Source organism: Macaca mulatta, chromosome 1, assembly GCF_049350105.2.
Source record: "Macaca mulatta isolate MMU2019108-1 chromosome 1, T2T-MMU8v2.0, whole genome shotgun sequence".
In the NCBI taxonomy this organism is placed as follows: domain Eukaryota; kingdom Metazoa; phylum Chordata; class Mammalia; order Primates; family Cercopithecidae; genus Macaca; species Macaca mulatta.
In genome coordinates, this window is record NC_133406.1 from 15,892,790 (window position 1) to 15,911,548 (window position 18,759).

Here is an 18,759-nt window from a genome sequence, read left to right on the forward strand (position 1 = left end):
CCAGGAATGCAGTATATCTCCCCATTTATTTATCTAGTTTCTGTGTTTAGTTTCTGTTTCCATTTGCACATTTTTTCTCAAATTTATCCCTAAGTATACTTTTAGTGCTATCATAAATAGTACTTTAAATTAAGTACGTGAAAAGATGTTCATCATTAGTCGTTGGAAAAGGCAAATTAAAACCACAATTAGATACCACTCCATTAAGGTTTCTCAACCTCAGCACTGTTGACATTTTGAGCCTCAGAATATTTCCCTGGTTACAGGGAAGTGGGGGTTGTGGGGGGGCTGTCTTGTGCATTGCAGGATGTTTGGCTGCATCCCTGGCCTCTAGCCACCAAATGGCAGTATTTTTTTTTTCCCTTCCTCAAGTTGTAAAAACCAAAATGTCTCCAGATATTGCCAAATGTGCTCTAGGAGGCATACATTCACTAGTATGGTTAAAATTAAAAAAACTCTTGACAAGACTATGGAGCAACTGGAACTCACACACGCTGCTGTTGAGAATGTAAAAGAGTTACACCTGCTTTGAAAACAGCTTGGCAGTTTCTTTTTTAAAATTTGCTTTTAATTGACAATAATTGTACACATTTATGGGGGTATGCTGTGATGTTTTCATACATGTATGCATTGTGCAATGGTGAAATTATGGTATTTAAAGTATCACCTCACTTATTGATCATATCTTTATGGTAAGAATATTGAGAATCCTGTCTTCTAGTTATTTTGAAATATACATTTTGATATTGTTACTATTGTCTTCCTACTATCCTATAGAACAACAGAAGTTATTCTTTCTAACTATAATTTTATACTCATTGAACAATCTCTCCTTCGCCTTCCTTCTCCCCTCCCCAGCCTCTACAAACTACTATTCCACTCTGTACTTCTATGAGATTGGCTTTTTTAGATTCTACAAATAAGTGAACTCAGTGGTATTTGTCTTTCTGTGCCTGTCTTATTTCACTTAACATAATGTCCTCCAGGTTCATCCATGTTGCTGCTGCAAAATGACAGGATTACATTCTTTTTTATGGCTGAATAGTATTCCATGGGGCTGTGTTTGTGTATATCACATTTTCTATCTATTTTCTATATATGATATATATTTCATATATATCATGTAAAAAATGTGGTATATATAAAATGTGATTATATATATTATATATTTATTGGTTTATGGCCACTGAGGTTGATTTCATATCTTGGCTATTGTGAATAATGCTGCATTAAGCCTGGGAGTGCAGATAGCACTTCAACATACTGATTTTATTTACTTCGAATAATACACAGTAGTGGAATTGCTGGATCATATGGTAGTTCTATTTTCAATTTTTTGAGGAAAGTCCCCATACTGCTTTCTATAATGCCTGTACCAATATACATTTCCACCAACAGTGTATAAGGTTACTTTTCTTTCACTTCCATACCAGCATTTGCTGATAATAACCATTCTAATTGGGATGAGATGGTATATCATTGTGGTTTTGATTTGCATTTTACTGATGATTAGTGACATTGAATATTTTAAAATATTTTTTGGCCATTTGTGTGTCTTCTTTTGAGAAATGTCTATTCAAGTCCTTTGCCCAATTTTTTTTTTTTTTTTTTTTTTTTTTTTTTTTTTTTTTTTTTTTGAGAACGAGTCTCGCTCTGTTGCCCAGGCTGGAGTGCAGTGGCGCAATCTCGGCTCACTGCAAGCTCCGCCTCCCGAGTTCATGCCATTCTCCTGCCTCAGCCTCCCGAGTAGCTGGGACTACAGGCGCCTGCCACCACGCCCAGCTAATTTTTTTGCTTTACCCAATTTTTAATTGGATTATGGCAGTTTCTTAAGGTTTAGTTAAGACTAAACCTACCACATAAGCCAGCCATTTTTCTAGGTGTTTACACAAGAGAAAAGAAATAACATGTCCAGAGGAATATTCATGAATATTTGTTGCAGCTTTATTTAGCTGCAGATAGCCAAAAACTGGGAACAAATTCAAACATCTACCCACAGGTGAATAGATAAACACATTGTGGTATGTGTTTATCTATATACAGAGGAATACTACTGAGCAATGAAAAGGAATGCACTATTGACACAGACGACATCATGGATGAATCTCAGAATAAGTACACTGAGTGAGAGAAGCCAGACCAAAAGGGTACATATTTTATGAATTTATTTATAAAACATTCTAGAAAATGAAAACAAGAGGACAAGGCAGGAGGATCACTTAAAACAGAAAATCAAGTCTATGGTGAGAAAAGGGATAGATTAGCAAGAAGCAAAAGAGGAAATACTGGGGTGTAATGGATGTGCTAATTATCTTAATTCTGGTTATGGTTTTGTGGGGATATACATATTCCCATGATTTATATATATATCCCCATAAAACCATAACCAGAATTATATATAATATATATTATATAATTTATAAATGTAAAAATATATATAAACTTGTGGAGTTGTATTTTTTTTTTTTTTTTGATACAGAGTCTCACTCTGTCACCCAGGCTGGAGTGCAGTGGTGTGATCTCGGCTCACTGCAATCTTGGCCTCCTGGGTTCTGCAATCTCCTGCCTCAGCCTCCCGAGCAGCTGGGACCACAGGTGTAAGCCACCACAACTGGCTAGTTTTTGTATTTTAGTAGAGCAGGGGTTTCATCATGTTGGTCAGGTTGGTCTTGAACTCCTGACCTCATGTGATCCACGTGTCTTGGCCTCCCAAGGTGCTGGGATTACAGGCGTGAGCCATAGCGCCCAGCCTAAGTTGTACACTTTAAATATATGTGGCTTTTTGGTATGTCAATTTTATCTCAATAAGCTATTTAGAAATTATAGAAAAGAAATGGGTGGAGAGAACATTTTAATAAATAGAGAAAGGCTGTGTAATGGTCTATATTTATACGGGATACTCATGACACTGATAGAAATCACAGTGGAATTCCCGTATGTTATCCAACTGTGAAAAAAGAGTAACAATAATTCAAGCTCATTCCTATTTCTGCTTTAAGAAACTTAGAAACGCAGCCTTCCCTCCTCCCTACTCAAGCACTCATACCACTGGCCAACTGTTTTCCCTTTACACAAAGATGTTAAACATGACACATGATTTTAAATTAGAATATTCAGGCACATGTACCCTACAACTTAAAGTATAATAATAATAAATAAATTTTAAAAAAAAGAATATTCAGGAAAATGTTTATCTTCTTTCAGATAAACATTCAGTAATTTTTAAATGACATAAAACCATGTTAATGAAAAATAGAAGAGAAAAATTAACATCTCCCCACAGCCTAAAGATGCAGTGAATTACAGACTATTCCTCTAGAAAGGTCTGGTCTTTTTGAAGCATTTGGAGTGATAAGCAATATATGGCCTGTAACTAAAGTAAATTTTTGGTGAATTTCTCTGATCATAAACATTTCATAGATTCGAAATTAAGGTCCTATGGTTATCCCTGCCCAAAAATCAGATTAACCATTAATTACTATGAATAAATCTAGGATCCCGACTTTTTCACTGTTTCTTTTTATCACTTTGGTTGATCATATGGTCAGCAAGCCAGGAAGGAGCATGACTTGCAAAAAACCCCACATTTTAATTTAAAAAACAATGATTTAAGAGGCATAATTCCCTTCAGTATGAGAAAGGAAGGTATAAACGTATTGATGGTTTCAGAATTTTCAGGTAACAGTATGATATCTTCAAATGATCGAAAATTGTGTACTATAACTAATCCGCCTCTACAGAGAGAAAAGAAGTGATGGTTCCTCCTGTTTGCTTTAGATTGTTCAGCCAGCGGTATTGTGCTCCGTTGGAGCTAACAGACCATTCTCCATCTATCTGCATTCACGGCATTCTTAGGTTGAACTTTGCTTCGTTTTCCCTAGCCCCAGCTTACACTACAATTTTGCATGGGAAAGTATTAGTGAGTTACTGAACATTTCATTATCTGCATGTAATGGATGTACCTCTTGCATATATATATATGTGTGTGTGTGTACATATATATGTATATATACACACACACATATATAAATAATTTGGAAGTGGTTTCTTTAATTCACCAGTGATCTGACTGGTAAATTAAAATGCAAAATCTGGTCTAGTCCAAAGCAATAAGAAATGTTTAAGAGGCTTCTGTTTGTTTTAGCCAGGTTTTTGGAATGTTAAAATCCAAGACACCCTAAAGCCAAGTAAAGATGATTAGCACTTTGACCTCCTTTATCAGACCTTAATAATTTAAGTGCCTTTGGGGAGCTCTCTGGGAATCTTGTATCTGATCTATGTTTGTGGAAACACAGATCAGATACGAGAACCTTGTAAGAACCTCATGCCTCTTACTCGTGTAGGAAAGCTTTCTTCTTTCTATGGTTAGCACACACATACTAGCTTTGCGGTGCATTATTCCTCTCCCCTGCCACTCTCCCCCAGCCCACCTTAGTCTCCCTGAAATTCCCTAAGCAGGAGCTAGTGAACAGCCCATCCAGTGTGTGCCACTGAGTGTGTCAGGTAAGTGATGGGCTGGAGAAATGGTTTAGCTTGGGTCAGTGTCCTGTTGCTTGATTTACCTGGTCACACAGAGTTGCTGAGAGAAATGAAGAGCAACCTTTACCACTGGTTTTCTCTTTCTAGACGGATGTCTTAAAATGGGATCTCATCGTCTGCGCAGTGGTTGCTGTCCTCTCATTTGCAGTCAGCGCCAGCACTGTATTCCTGTCATTGCGAGTATGTATCCACCAACTTTGTACTCTTCCTGCCCCCTTATTCTCCTTAATAACAAAGCTGTCATGGAGCTACAGGGTATTGACAAGACACGTGAGCTAGAGAAGGAAACTAAGTGCCTGTTGAGAGGCTTAGGGAATGTATCCATGTGCTGTGAGCAGTTACGACCAAGATGTGACTTGGTCCGCATCACAGATTGGGTTCAATTGCTTTGTCCTTGCCCTTTCCTGCATCGGGGGAGCTGTTTTGTTTGCAAGAGTGATGGCACATCTTGTGGAATCCACTGTGAGGACAGTTAATAGTGATAGGGCGGGCTGACAGTGCTCTACTGTGAGCAGAGAGGAGTCACCGTATCGGGGTGAGGCAGAGGTCATAGAGCCAAAAGGACTATGGGAAAAGGATTTTCAGTTAGAAAAACAAAGTGGGGAGCTCCAGATGGGATTCCTGGCTGTGGTTCTTACAGACAGTTGCTTTCTCTATACAAAAATATTGTCCATCCACGAACCCCCCTTTTCACGAGGAAATGTCTATGAGCTACATGGGTTATTCTTCACCTCCTCATTAGAAAATTTTAAAAATGTATTCGAAGGGGCATAATTCTCTTGGCCTCTGTACTCCCACAGGCTAGTTCTCCCTCACTCTCGTAGTGGTTTCCAACACATGAACCAATTTCGTGGTATAGAGAAGACGTTTTCAGAGGCCTGAAACAAGAACTGACTATCTGTTAAGAGTCTGGCTATCTGTTAAGAGGAAAAAGTGGAAGAACAATGATGTTATGTATTATTCACGGGCATCCCTCTCCCCATCCTCTAGGCTAAGTAATGAGATTCTGCCCATTTTTATCGCAGCCATTTCTCAGCATCGTGCTGTTTGCCTTGGCTGGTGCCGTGGGGTTTGTAACACATTACCTGCTCCCTCAGCTCCGCAAGCATCATCCCTGGATGTGGATTTCACACCCCATTCTCAAAAACAAAGAGTATCATCAACGGGAAGTGAGAGGTTAGTAATATATCCCTCATTAAAAAAAAAAAAAGACAAAAAAGGAGGGGTAGGTATACTTTAAGCCATGTGCAACAGTCCGAATGTACTTAATGCCACAGAACTGTACACTTGAAAATGGTAGATGGTACATTATGTGTATTTTACCACAATAAAAAAGAAAAAAGGAGAATGTGTACCTTGGAGTATATGGTATTTGTTCCCAGATATTCTAGCCAACCATAAGAAGAAAGTTAAAGCCAGGTGAATCAGAAGGATGTTTTATAAAAATATTAATTGGCTATTGGTATTGTGGAAAAATTGTACCATTCACACTTGAAGATTATGCTGTTCCCACCAAAACTAACTGGGGCCTAAGCAGAGTATCCCTTGACTATGCTCCCATCCTTCATGAATTGGTGGGGATGGAGCAGGGCCTGACCAATAACTTTAAGCATTCCTGAACCCTTGCATTTTCTTTAGCTTGCTTTGTTCATCTAGGCCTACACCTATATCTACACTTGGTTGACTTAGCAGTTTCCATGGGTGTCTCTGGCCATGATCATGTAATAGCCTGGTAATCACAACCGTTTCAGAGCCTTGGAGAAGAAATAGATTTCTTCTAGATAAGAAGTCTTCTAGAAATTTTTCTGCTAGGTCTTTCCTTGCTCTGTAATTCCCTGTTCTGTGCTTGAATGGATGGAAGAAGACTGATTTATCCACAGTTTTAGACCCATCAAAGTTACTGCTCACAGATTATAACTGCAGTCGAATGCTGCTGATTCTGCACGGAGCTGTTTAGCCTATCGTAACTTCTCAGTTGTTAGCGGGTTATCTAATTGTCTATATGTCCAGGCATAAAGGTAAGTGAGGGGCACCAAGGTTTGTGGACTTAAAGTACTGAACTCAGCCAAATTTGTCACCAGCAACTTCAGTAGACTGGTGTGACAAAAGGAAAAGGGGGAGGAAAATTTTTAAAATAAATATGCAAGAGTCACTGAAGATGCTGTCCAGAACAGAGAGTGCTTCCATAAGGAGCATCTCTGCGTGGGCAAAAGGAGCCGCCTTAGTTAGAAACAGCCCAAGTAGAAAAACTGGCTCGTTCAGTGGAGAAAGATGGCCTCATCGGGCTGATGAGGTTTGGAAGTACAGGGAGGGTAACTCAGAGTTCTCTCCCCTTGGAGATTTACTCTTCCCACCGACAGAATCAGGAGCTAGCGTAAGAGTGGAGCTGCATAGTTTTAAATGTTCTGTACAATTTCATGTGCTACTTAAATGCAAATTATTACTAGTATTAGAAAAACTGAAAGAAGATAGACTCAGAGAAGGTTCCATCTATGATGGTTTGTATATTTTAGTCCACTTGTAGAGGAAAGTCCCTACCCCAACAGGTGACTGCTTGTGGATACATAGAGGACCCTGATGAAGAGGACCAGTTTCCATAGAACTTCTGCAGCCTTCAGGTTATATTTCCCTTTCATTCAAAAACCTCCGGAAAGACTAAGTGTTGGTGAAATTAGTGGAGTGTTTTGGGGTTATTTTGACATCATTGGTAAGTTAGTTGATGGAGATTTGAAGTAAGAAACCTTAACTGCGTATCTATATCTATATTTATATCTATACCTGTACCTGTACCAACACCTTTACCTATACATTTCCTTATGCTTTTACTTTTGTCTATATCTATACCTATATCTGTTTGTAACCTACACATTTGCCTATACCCATACCAATACTCACTTCTATAACTTTACCTTTACTTCTCTATATATCTTTATCTTTACCTGTACCTGTATCTATACCTGTACTTTTATTTGTATCTATAACTTTCCCTGTACCAATGACTATACCTATACTTTTACCTTTACCTGCACCTGTACCTGTACCTTTCCCTATACCTATTCTTAAACTATGCCTATGCCCATGGCCGTGTTTATATGTACATATTTACATACCTTGGGGTGAGCAAAGAGAACCTGTAAAGCTGAAGGAAAGGAAAATGAGACAGATTAGACTTGGGCTTCCCTTACTGTGGCAGTTCAGAGTTTAGAATTCAACAATGAAAAACAGGAGTGGGCCATTAACAACTCAGGTTTGTTTTTTTTTTTTTTTCTGTTTTTTGTTTGCTTGTTTTCTCCCCTGTATCTAAGGCAGCCCCGTTTAAATTAAAATCATTTAGCTATTTCAAGCCTACATGGCTTTTTTAGTACAAGATTCAAGAACACGTAAAATGAGCGTGTTTGTGTATCTGACTTCCCGTGTCGGCGGGTGAGTGAGTGGGTGGCACTGAGTCCCTGTGTATCCCATAGACGTAGGCTGGGAGGGGTCCACACTTGCTTCCACAGTGTCAGGCAGAGGCTCTGTGGAAGGTTCTAACTTGCCTACACTCTCTATTTATAAGCAGCCTGAAATCGAGCCGGGAGTCACAGGTTGGACAAATTAGGCACATGACGAAAAACAGATTCCATTTCAAAATTAGGTGTATTAGAAGGAAAACCTATAGACACAAAATTTAAAAATGATTTAGGCCCAGTTACCCATTCTGGTGCCATCTGTGTCCTGAATCTCTTTGCCTCTTCTTCCTGGACTACTGCCTGTTAGGTTTTGACTCTTCATTTTTTTCCACCAGCAACAAAACATGTACAGGAAACTCAGGCCAGGCACACAGCTTTTCATGTGAAAGTGATGCTCCCATCTTCTTTCTCATAGGAGCACAGAATATTGTCACTGGGAAAGAAGTCAGGGCAGAGCAGGACTCGCTAGTGTGTGGCACGCTGCTGGGACACGGTGGTTCCAGGGCAGACATCACTAACTGAGAACAGAGTCCTAGAACTGGGCTGGTGGCAGACATTTCTAATCAGCTGAAACAGTAAGATAAGGCATATGTGCTGCCCCTGTCTTAGAGTTTATTATATAATCCTATCCCACCATTTTACATAGATGGAAACGGAAGCCTAGGGACAGAAACATAACTTGGGTCCCACTGATTTTGTGGCCAGTGAGTGACTAGAGCGCAGGTCATTTCACTACCCATGTTGCTGTCATTCTGAGTGGGCAATCATGTGCAGCCTGAATGTGGCTTTCAGGCTGTTTTCACAATCACCACTACCCAGAAGAGCCACATGACTGCAGTCACAGTAGGTCCTGTAAAGTCTGACATGCCGTCTTCTCATGCCAACATTACCAGGCTTTCTTCCCTGATTTGATACAGACTTGCCACAATTGATTCTAGGCATTCTTGTGGCTTCTCAAACACAACACACTCTCTCCCTCTGCTCTCCTTACTTCTTCCTTGACTAGGGATGCCATTTCTCCAGCTTCACTAGACTGACACCAGGCTGCTCATGCTTCAAGTCTCTGGGTTTTTTTGTTTTGTTTGTTTGTTTGTTTGTTTTTTGAGACTGAGTCTCACTCTATCACGCAGGCTGGAATGCAGTGACACAATCTTGGCTCACTGCAACCTCCGCCTCCTGGGTTCAAGTGATTCTCCTGCCTCAGCCTCCTGAGTAGCTGGGATTACAGGTGTGCGCCACCACACCTGGCTAATTTTTGTATTTTTAGTAGAGATGGGGTTTCACCATGTTGACCAGGCTGGTCTTGAACTCCTGACCTCAAGTGATCCACCTTCCTCAGCCTCCCAAAGGTCTGGGATGACAAGCATGAGCCACCGTACCCAGCCCAGGTCTGTTTAAAATCAGCCCCTCCAGAGATGTCTTGCCCTGACCACCTAAACCTGACTAGATTCCCCACTGCTCCCTGAGCCTCCCTTCCATAACCACTTGTAACCACTGGTGCTTAAGGTAGACTGAGCTCCATGTCTGCTAGTGCATACTCCTCCTCCAGTTCTCATGGCAGTGCTTGGTGTAGAGAGGGATCCTCACAAATGCTGAACTGCATTTAATTTAACCATCATCACTCTGTGGCCACTGGAACAAACTTTAAACTTGGTACATGTACTTCCTTTTAGCTTACTTTCCTTTCTGCATACTTCGAATATGTACTTCTACTTGGTAAAATGTGGAGATACCAAATTAATTTTGGTATAAAATTCAGATGATGAGTGGAAATAGATATTGTAACTAAAGTTGAAGACTACACATTGAAGCACAGCTTTTTTAGTCAATTTAGTTCTTTACCTTTGAGACTAATTTTTTGAAAGTAAATATTATCTCCTCCCAGCCTTGAGATGCTGTTTCACCAGTATTTGAATTAGGAGAATAAAATTCAATCACTTATAGTACAGTTCAGCATCAGATGAATCATGATGGTCATGTGGACACAACTGAGTTATGTTAATGTGTATGTGTGAAGTTGCTCTTTTTAAAAATTGCCATATTTCCCACCGATCTAAGTTAATCATGCTGAACATGACAGAAGATAGCACTATAGGCAACAGCATATTATTCTAGCTGGGAGTCTTTGAGACTAAATGTTAAAGGAGCACTCCTATTTTTAGAAAATAAAGCAAATCATTTTTCCTGAATTATGATAATGATTCCAGACAAATGACTTTATTGATTGATCCCTGTCATAAAGAAGTACAAAGTTGGACCTTATTGAAAATTTGTTTTATCTTAAAACTTTCCAAAGGAATTATATTATTTCAAAAAGCAAATATTGGGGTTGAGTCACATTTCACTTGGTCCTCCAAGGTATATTTCCATAATATTATAGTTCTTGGCTTTTAAGAATTAAAAAGAGTGAACTGATTTGATGACTGTACTCTAACCATAAAAATGGGTTATAATGGAGTTAAAAGAGATTGAGGCAAGGAATAAGTATGGTATTGAAATTCATTTACTTACTTGTTCACATAGAAAATGCTTATGGATATACTATTCACTCATTCAGAAAATAATTATTGAGTTCCTACAAGATGCCAAGCCCTGTGAGCCAGTGACATAGGAATGACTAATATGTAGTTTCTGTCATCAAAAAGCTTATGATCTGGTAAATAAGCCTATGGCTGTGTCACCGTAGAAGACTTGTGACTGCTACACACATACAGTAATGTGGGCTGTGACACTAGGTTCCGCCCTGCAGGAAAGACAGAGAAACAGTAGCTGGGCATGATGGTATGTGCCTGTAGTTCCAGCTACTTGGGAGGCTGAGGCAGGAAGATCGCTTGAGCCCAGGAGTTAGAGGCTGTAGTGCACTATGATAGCGCCTATTGAATAGCCACTGCACTCTCACACTGTAGCTAAAGCCACATAATGAGATTCTTTCTCTCTCTTTTTTCTTTTTTTTTTTTTTTTTTTTGAGGCGGAGTCTCACTCTGTTGCCCAGGCTGGAATGCAGTGGCTCGATCTTGGCTCACTGCAACTTCTGCCTCCTGTGTTCAAGCAATTCTTGTGCCTCAGCTGCCCTACTAGCTGGTGCTCTACTAGCTGGAATTACAGGTGTGCCCGGCTAATTTTTGTTCTTCTAGTAGAGATGGGGTTTTGCTATGTTGGCCAGGCTGGTCTCGAACTCCTGGTCTCAAGTGATCTGCCCGCCTCGGCCTCCCAAAGTGTTGGGGATTACAGGCGTGAGCCACTGCGCCCGGCTGAGATTCTTTCTCTTAAAAAACAAAGAAAAAGAAAGAAGTAGAAGGCTAATATATATCCTAAGTGAGGAGCTTACAATTAATTTCATGTATCATTGCTTAAGCCTTTCCAACTTATTAATATGCATATAAAATGGAAAACCTGTGGAATTATATAATTAAATGTTACATTGATATCTGGTGCATGGCAGATATTCAGTAAACATTGGAGGAGAAAATGAATGATTAATCCTTTGTAAATTCACCAAAGGAAGGTTTTCTATAGGCTGATGAGGGCATAAAAAGCCTGTTGAAGTAACACGTAGTTTGAAGGATTCGTTTGTACCTCTGTACAGTACTGAAAAGTCTAAGCTATACTTTTTGGATGCATTAGATTAAATTAATAAAGATAATATACATTATAAAACAAATAGGCTGGGCACGGTGGCCCACACCTGTAATCCCAGCACTTTGGGAGACCAAGGTGGGTGGATCGTGAGGTCAGGAAATCGAGACCATCCTGGCTAACATGGTGAAACCCTGTCTCTGCTAAAAGCTGCTTGTAGTCCCAGCTACTCAGGAGGCTGAGACAGGAGAATCACTTGAACCCGGGAAGCAGAGGTTGCAGTGAGCCGAGTCCGCACCACTGCACTCCAGCCTGGGTGATGGAACAAGACTCTCTCTCGAAACACACACACACACACACACACACACATCAATTAAACATCTATTTAAATTGTAATTTTAAAAAATCCACTATTACAAAACATTCACTAATGGGTACCAAATTTGCAATTCTTAAATGAGATTTACTTTGCATGTTAGCAAATCTTGTCTATCAGTTTACAGATAGACTAGTTTCTATGTGATACTCATGATTCTGAGAGCTCTTGCTTTTTATAATGTATTTTTCACTTATATCAAAATAACACATAGTATTAAAAATCATATAGAACAAGTTGCAATGAAAAGCAGCAGACTCCTGTCAACTCCACCCTCCTGCCCCATTTCTGATTTTCCCTGTACAGAAAAAAAATACTTTCTGCTCTTTAGGTATCTCTTCTGGTATTCTTCTAACTAACGATCATGTGCGTGTTCTGCTACTTCTTGGCATTTTAGACTTATTTATCTACTGACTTTCCATTATAAAAGATAAGAATTCATCTCTCTTATCTTCCCTTATGCATTAACATTTTCACTTTCCTCTTTCTCCTAATATAGTTTTAATATTTTTGTTGAACTTCTACTCAGGCTCTTTTTTAACTCTTAAGTCTAAACGTTGTTCACCTCTGAGTCCAGTAGTATAGACCTTGATTATATTTCTTATTCAAATGTTGGCTTTTGCATTTGCTCGCCTTTCCAATAGCTTTGTAGTATATGTCTCATTCCAACTTTCCACACAGACGAGTCTGTCAGATCGTCTATTAGCTCTGTCCTCCCTCCTGGAACCTGCTGCAAGTTTCTGTTTGTTGTTTACTCCCTTTTTTGGAGTGAAGCTCGTCCTCAGTCGCTCCTGAGAAGAGGCACATGAGAAGACACTTTCGAGACCTCCTCTGCTCCAAGTGTTTCATTCTACTTCATACTTCAGATGGTTTGTAGTGTGTCGCCTGCCAGGTGTAAGCATTATTCCATCATCTTCCAGCATCCACTGCTGCTGCTAAAAAGTCTGAGGTTTTTGGACTCTTCGTCCTTTGCATGTGACTAGGTTTTTCTCTGCAGAAAGCTTGTGGGAAATTTAGGAGAGAATTATAACGTTATGGCCCAGCCTTGGACAAGACTGGGTGGGCTCAGACCCTGGTTCTGTCACATATGAAGTGTGCTTAGCCATTGTGATTCAGTTTTGTCATCTATAATTGGGAGTTCCTACATTAAATATAAAATCAATCCAAGAAGAAATGTAGCGCCTTTAGCATGGTCATTGGCAGACAGAAAGCTCTCCCTAAGTGCATCCTACTGCTCTTCCCAGGGTTCTGAAGTCTCATCATTTTTCACCTGACTTTGTGCCTTGTTTCACCCGTTGTGCTAGGCAGTTGGTGGCCCTTTATAATCTGGATGTACATGTCCTGCATACAGTTTTGAAATGTTCACCAATAGGTCATAGTACTATCTGAATGCCTTATTTCACAGAATTTGCACAGTAATTAAGTGGAACTCAATATATGTAAAAAATCCTTTCAAACGTATCTAGTGCTAGTTAAAGGAATATGGCATGAGAGGTATTGTCTGATTTTGGAACACAAAGGCTATGTGGGGGTCTTTGGAAAGAGGCTTTCTTTGCCATAGCTAGAGGAGGAAGGATGTATTCCTTACCTCCCCCTTTTCCCCACATAAAAAAGATGCTAACTTCAGGAAGCAGTTAGAGACTTGGAAAACTCTCCAAAGTGTTTTTAATTCAAAATGACGAAAATAATTTGAAGCATAAACTGAACTAGTACTAGGAGAGTAACATAGTCATCGTGTGCTGTGATACTAGTATGGGAAAGTGCATTTCAAATGCCAAGTAAATGACTGAGCTGAGTTTTTAGAAATCAGCCTGTCAGTTGGAAGCCTGCTTTATTGATTATTCTCTCTGTTGCTATTATTTTCCTGTACCTTCTCTTCCCCTCATTTTCCCTTCCTCCCTGCCAGGCACTCTCACACTCTGGCTGATCTCTAGTCCACTGGGAAACTTACCTTCCTGTGTCAGTCTCCACAAGGCTGGAGGTGGCCGCAGGGGTTTGGCAGTGAAGCCAAGTTACACTGCAGCGGGAGGAAAAAGAAAAGTGGAATTCAGTTACCTCTGCTTGCAGCAGAGGGAGGCAGAGGGAGGTCTGGAGAAGCTCAGGCCAAACTGGGCTAGCATTAAGAAAGACAGGACTAAGCCAAGCGCAGTGGCTCACGCCTGTACCCCATCTCTACTAAAAATACAAAAATTAGCCAGGCATGTAGGCAGGTGCCTGTAATTCCAGCTACTCAGGAAGCTGAGGCAGGAGAATTGCTTGAACCCGGGAGGCGGAGGTCGCAGTGAGCAGAGATTGCGCCATTGCATTCCAGCCTGGACAACAAGAGTGAGACTTCATCTCAAAAAAAAAAAAAAAAAAAAGAAAAAAGATAAAAAAGAAAGACAGGACTTGGGGACAGAGCTCAATGGTTAGCTGCCAGCCTCAGATTCCAGCTCTTCAGCAAGCCACAGGGTGTTTATCCAAGACCCATTAGGGTTCTGTTAAACTACTGATAAACCTAATGCAATATGGAGCTACAATGAATGGTCAGTAGTAGGAGGGATACTTAAAAAACTAACACTAAAAATCAGGAAGTTTTAATGTGCAGCATGCAATACACGCACGATGGTCCCACAGTGGCTTTGGGTTATTAGCACAACAAACATGGGAAGGGCTAAAGAGACCATTCTGAAGAATGATGTTAGTTCTCAGCTGCAGTTGATGTGGCCACTGTGGTGAGCCCTGACTCAATCTCCCTAAAGTAGGTCTGTTGGAATCTTATCAGAAGGAGCTTAACCTTCATAACTCTCTATGATAGGATAATATATGGATATGCCATAGAGAAAATAGAATTGGTGTTTTTAAGTAACCTTGTAATTTAAATAACATACATATTACACTTTCCTTGAGGGAGGATTTCTTCTGAATTGGACATTTATTGGGCACCTGCTATGTCCTAGACACTGTTCTGGGCGTTGAGGATGCAAAAGTAAGCACGTTGTCCTTGCTCTTGGCAAGACGGTTGTTCTGTCGAGAGGCTCTGTCTACCCTGTGGCCACAGTGAGAGCATTTGGAATTCTCTCCTAGCCCTCTTCATGTAAAAATACTGGTCTGACCTTTTTCATGTAAAAAATGTACAAGTGGTTCCATTTGCTTTTTCAGTTTTAAATATTATTATTATGCTTTTGTGTTAATTGAGGACCTTTCTGTCAAGAAGAGAAGGCACATTCCACACTGATTCTGCCAAGTTTCTCCCGCTTTTTGAGGAAATGTGAAGGATACATTTTTATTCCCACCGAACTAACGAAAAAAAATCAATGGTTTTGGGGAAATGAACATTAAAAAAATTGGAGTTAGACTTTGTATCAAATGAATTTGCAGATGTATTAAAGATTTAAAATGTTTTTAAAAATGAAGAAAGAAGAAAGAAACCAGAATAGCACTGCAACTAAGTAAAGGAAATGGAGTTAAAAAAATATATGTATATATTTATATACATATATATTTATATATACATCTATATATTTATATACATATATAAGTATATAAATTGAGGTCTAAGGATAAGTGGCGGAAGAGGATTGCAGGCATGGGACTGGGCCATGGGCAGCCCTGAATTTGCTTACTTAAAAAAGAAAAAATGATGGACCATGGGTTCATCCTAAACAGAGATCAAGGGCTTTGAGCAGCAAGGATGATGTGACTTCCTTTACCCTCCATTCGTGCTACTGGTTTTGTAAGTGAAGCCTATTTCTAGAGAATAAACAACATGTGTACATGTTAGTGCTAAGAACTTGACGACAGCTGAGATTTGACCCAGGAAGACAGATGAGAGTGAGAAACGCTTACAGAAAAAAGCAATTGTCTATAATAAAGGGATGGTAACAGCACAGATGTGTTCATTTCACTTTGCAGAGTCTCTCTGCCTTAGATGCCTCAGGGGTGACACCAGGGATAGTTGATTCAAGCCGCACCCCCATTGAAATGCATCTGGCCCATATACAGCAGGAAGCCCTGTATCCTTGCAACTTAAATCCTAATTCAAGGTTTGAATTGGTGAAGATTGTCTTTCTAAAGCTGAAAACATCCTGAGGATTTTTACTAACTTTTAATTATGGAGACGAACTTACTTTAGTAGCATAAAGAGTCTAAACAAAACACAACCCCGAAAACCCTTTAAGAAAATTTAAAGCTTTTAATTGTAATGAGTTACACATAAACTTGTAAATGGTATAATTAGTTTTCATTCTTTTTCTCAAGAGCCTAATATTCCAGAGAAAAGAGAAATTATCATGCTAAAGGTTTTTTTTTTTTTTTTTATGGTCTCTTTGCGTATTTGGGACATTACAGAAAGGCAGTTACAAAATATCATTGCAAAGATTTTCTTTTTAACTTTATTTTGTGTGAACCCTGACACAATCTGGGGATGCAGGGAGCACATTTACCATGCTGCTGCATGCGCAGTCTCTCCTTTTTCTAGCTTTTCATGGTTGTTGTCTATGAAAGGAGTAAGTTTAATCTTTGAGGAATCAGAATTCTGGACTTACACTTTTGTTTTAGCTTCTTCTTACATTATGATTCATCTTTCACTGTGTCCCTTTTTACTTCCAGCTATAAACATTCAGTATGAGTTCCATTTATCTGTTAAATGTTTTCCTCATCTAGAGATTGAAGCGCGTCATTAGAATAAATTGCTGAGATTGGTAGGAGGATTCTAAGATAAGTAGGAATTAAAGTGAAATTAAGGCCGGGCATGGTGGCTCACACCTGTAATCCCAGCACTTTGGGAGGCTGAGGTGGGTGGATCACTTGAGGTCAGGAGTTCAAGGCCAGCCTGGCCAACATGGTGAAACACCATCTCTACTAAAAATACAAAAAATTAGCGTGGCGTAGTGGCACACTCTTGTAATCCCAGCTACTTGGGAGACAGAGGTTGCAGTGAGCCAAGATCCTGCCACTGCACTCCAGCCTGGGCAACAGAGTGAGACTCCATCTCAAAAAAAAAGAAAAGAAAAGAAAGAAAAGAAAAAAAAGTGAAATTAACATCCTGTCAATATGCCGCATTAACGGAACCTGAAGTAAAAAGTTGGGGCTTGGTGATCTCTGGGATTTGTTCTCTACTCTGTCATTTCTTGATATTTATTTTAACTTGTTTCCTCACCTTTTCTCATCTCTGCTTTGGCTAGATGTTGTACTCAACACTCACCAGGAAAACCATGCCTTGGGATGAATCTTTACCTGAAATGTTTTTTTCATTTCTGCTTGCCGGTGTATGTTCATAGTGTAAACACATATGCTGTCCTCTTATCTAGAGATGCAGAATTAATCCATGGAAAGCATGTGGTAACTTTTATATGACATTTAGATGTCAGCAGCTGTCACTTTCATTCCTTTGAAGTACCGTGGGCAGTAAACTAGAGCTGAATTAGCAATTCAACCTGGTTTCTAACTCAGTCTTTTTTTGTGACTCTCCTGTTCCTATAAAAATAATAGTAAAGGTCTTGTAACTTATGAATTAACTGGTGTCCAGTTCCCTAAAAGATTTTTTTCCCTTCGAAAGTCCAATGTAGAGCTCCTTTATAGCTGCTTTGCTTCTAAGTAGAGACTCAATTATCACCTCGTAAAGATCCCTGGCCTCAGCCCATCTCCATATGTGTTATTGTGGCCATATAGAATGCAGGGCCTGCCAACAAAATACTGTTCTAATGTCAGATAGCAGAATGGTACTTACAGTCCAAGTCTTCCTAAAGATTAAATGTTTTAATCACTTGCCTTAAAGTTGTGTCTATGATACACAGTTGACCTTGAACAACACGAATGAGTCTGAACTGTGTGGTCCTCTTAACAAATAGATTTTTTTTTCAGTAAGTTATACCTAGTGCTCCTGCCTCTCTTGCCTTCCCTTCTGCTTCCTCCACCTTTTCACCTCTGCCACCCCTGGGCCAGCAGGACTAACCCCTCCTCTTCCTCCTCCTCCTCCTCAGCCTACTCAAGGAGAAGATGGTGAGGATGAAGACCTTTATGGTGATCCACTTCCACTTCATGAACGGGAAATAGATTTTCTCTTATGAGTTTCTTAATAACGTTTTCTTTTCTCTAGCATAATTTATTGTAAGAATACAGTATATAATACATATAACAGATTGAATATGTGTTAATCATCTGTTTATGTTACCAGTGAGACTTCTGATCAACCTTAGACTACTGGTAGTTAAGTTTTGGGGGACTCAAAGTTAAATTTGCACTTTTGACTATGCAAGCGTTGGTATCTCTAACATCCCCATTGTTCAAGGGTCGACCATAGTTTCACATGCTCACACACACACCACCCCCGTAGTTCAGATGGCTAGAATCTCACTGAATAAGTATTTCACTCTCAAATATTTGGAAAGACATGGATAGTGAATTCAGAGCTTATCAGTGCTGTCTCTTTTATTTGAAATTCATTGCTTTATATGTTTCTGAGATGAGTAAACTGAAATTCTTATGAAAAACCTACTTTTGTTACCATGACCTGTGGTAAATCCTCGTAGACTGTAATGGGATTATGTCCCTCCACTCAAATCAATCTATCTCCACTCACTGGAAAATGTCATTTTCTAAAAGTAAATGTGACAAGCTTTTGAAAATCTAGTTCTTACTCCCCCATCCAAATGGTGCCCAGGCTGTTCTACAGTGATGACCCAGCCACTCAAATGTTTCCTTTAATTCATATGTTTTTCTAATAGCACTGAGAAGAGATGGCTTATATTTCTCTTCATTTACATTTTTTTTGGCAGGAATCTAGCTAAGGTTGTCATGTCTCTCTGAATTGGTGACAAATGTTGATAGAACTCTGTA

At 39.6% G+C, this 18,759-nt stretch overlaps 1 protein-coding gene across 2 annotated transcripts in view; it reads left to right on the plus strand.

Annotated features, from left to right (window-relative positions):
- The window catches only part of PCNX2 (pecanex 2), a 309,389-nt gene that overhangs the window by 130,088 nt on the left and 160,542 nt on the right, over positions 1-18,759 (plus strand). For both annotated transcript variants that reach the window (XM_028849636.2, XM_028849638.2), the window contains exons 18-19: positions 4,627-4,719; positions 5,565-5,715. In XM_028849636.2, coding sequence (XP_028705469.2) covers positions 4,627-4,719; positions 5,565-5,715 — 244 coding nt within the window. The remainder of the gene's footprint in view (positions 1-4,626; positions 4,720-5,564; positions 5,716-18,759) is intronic.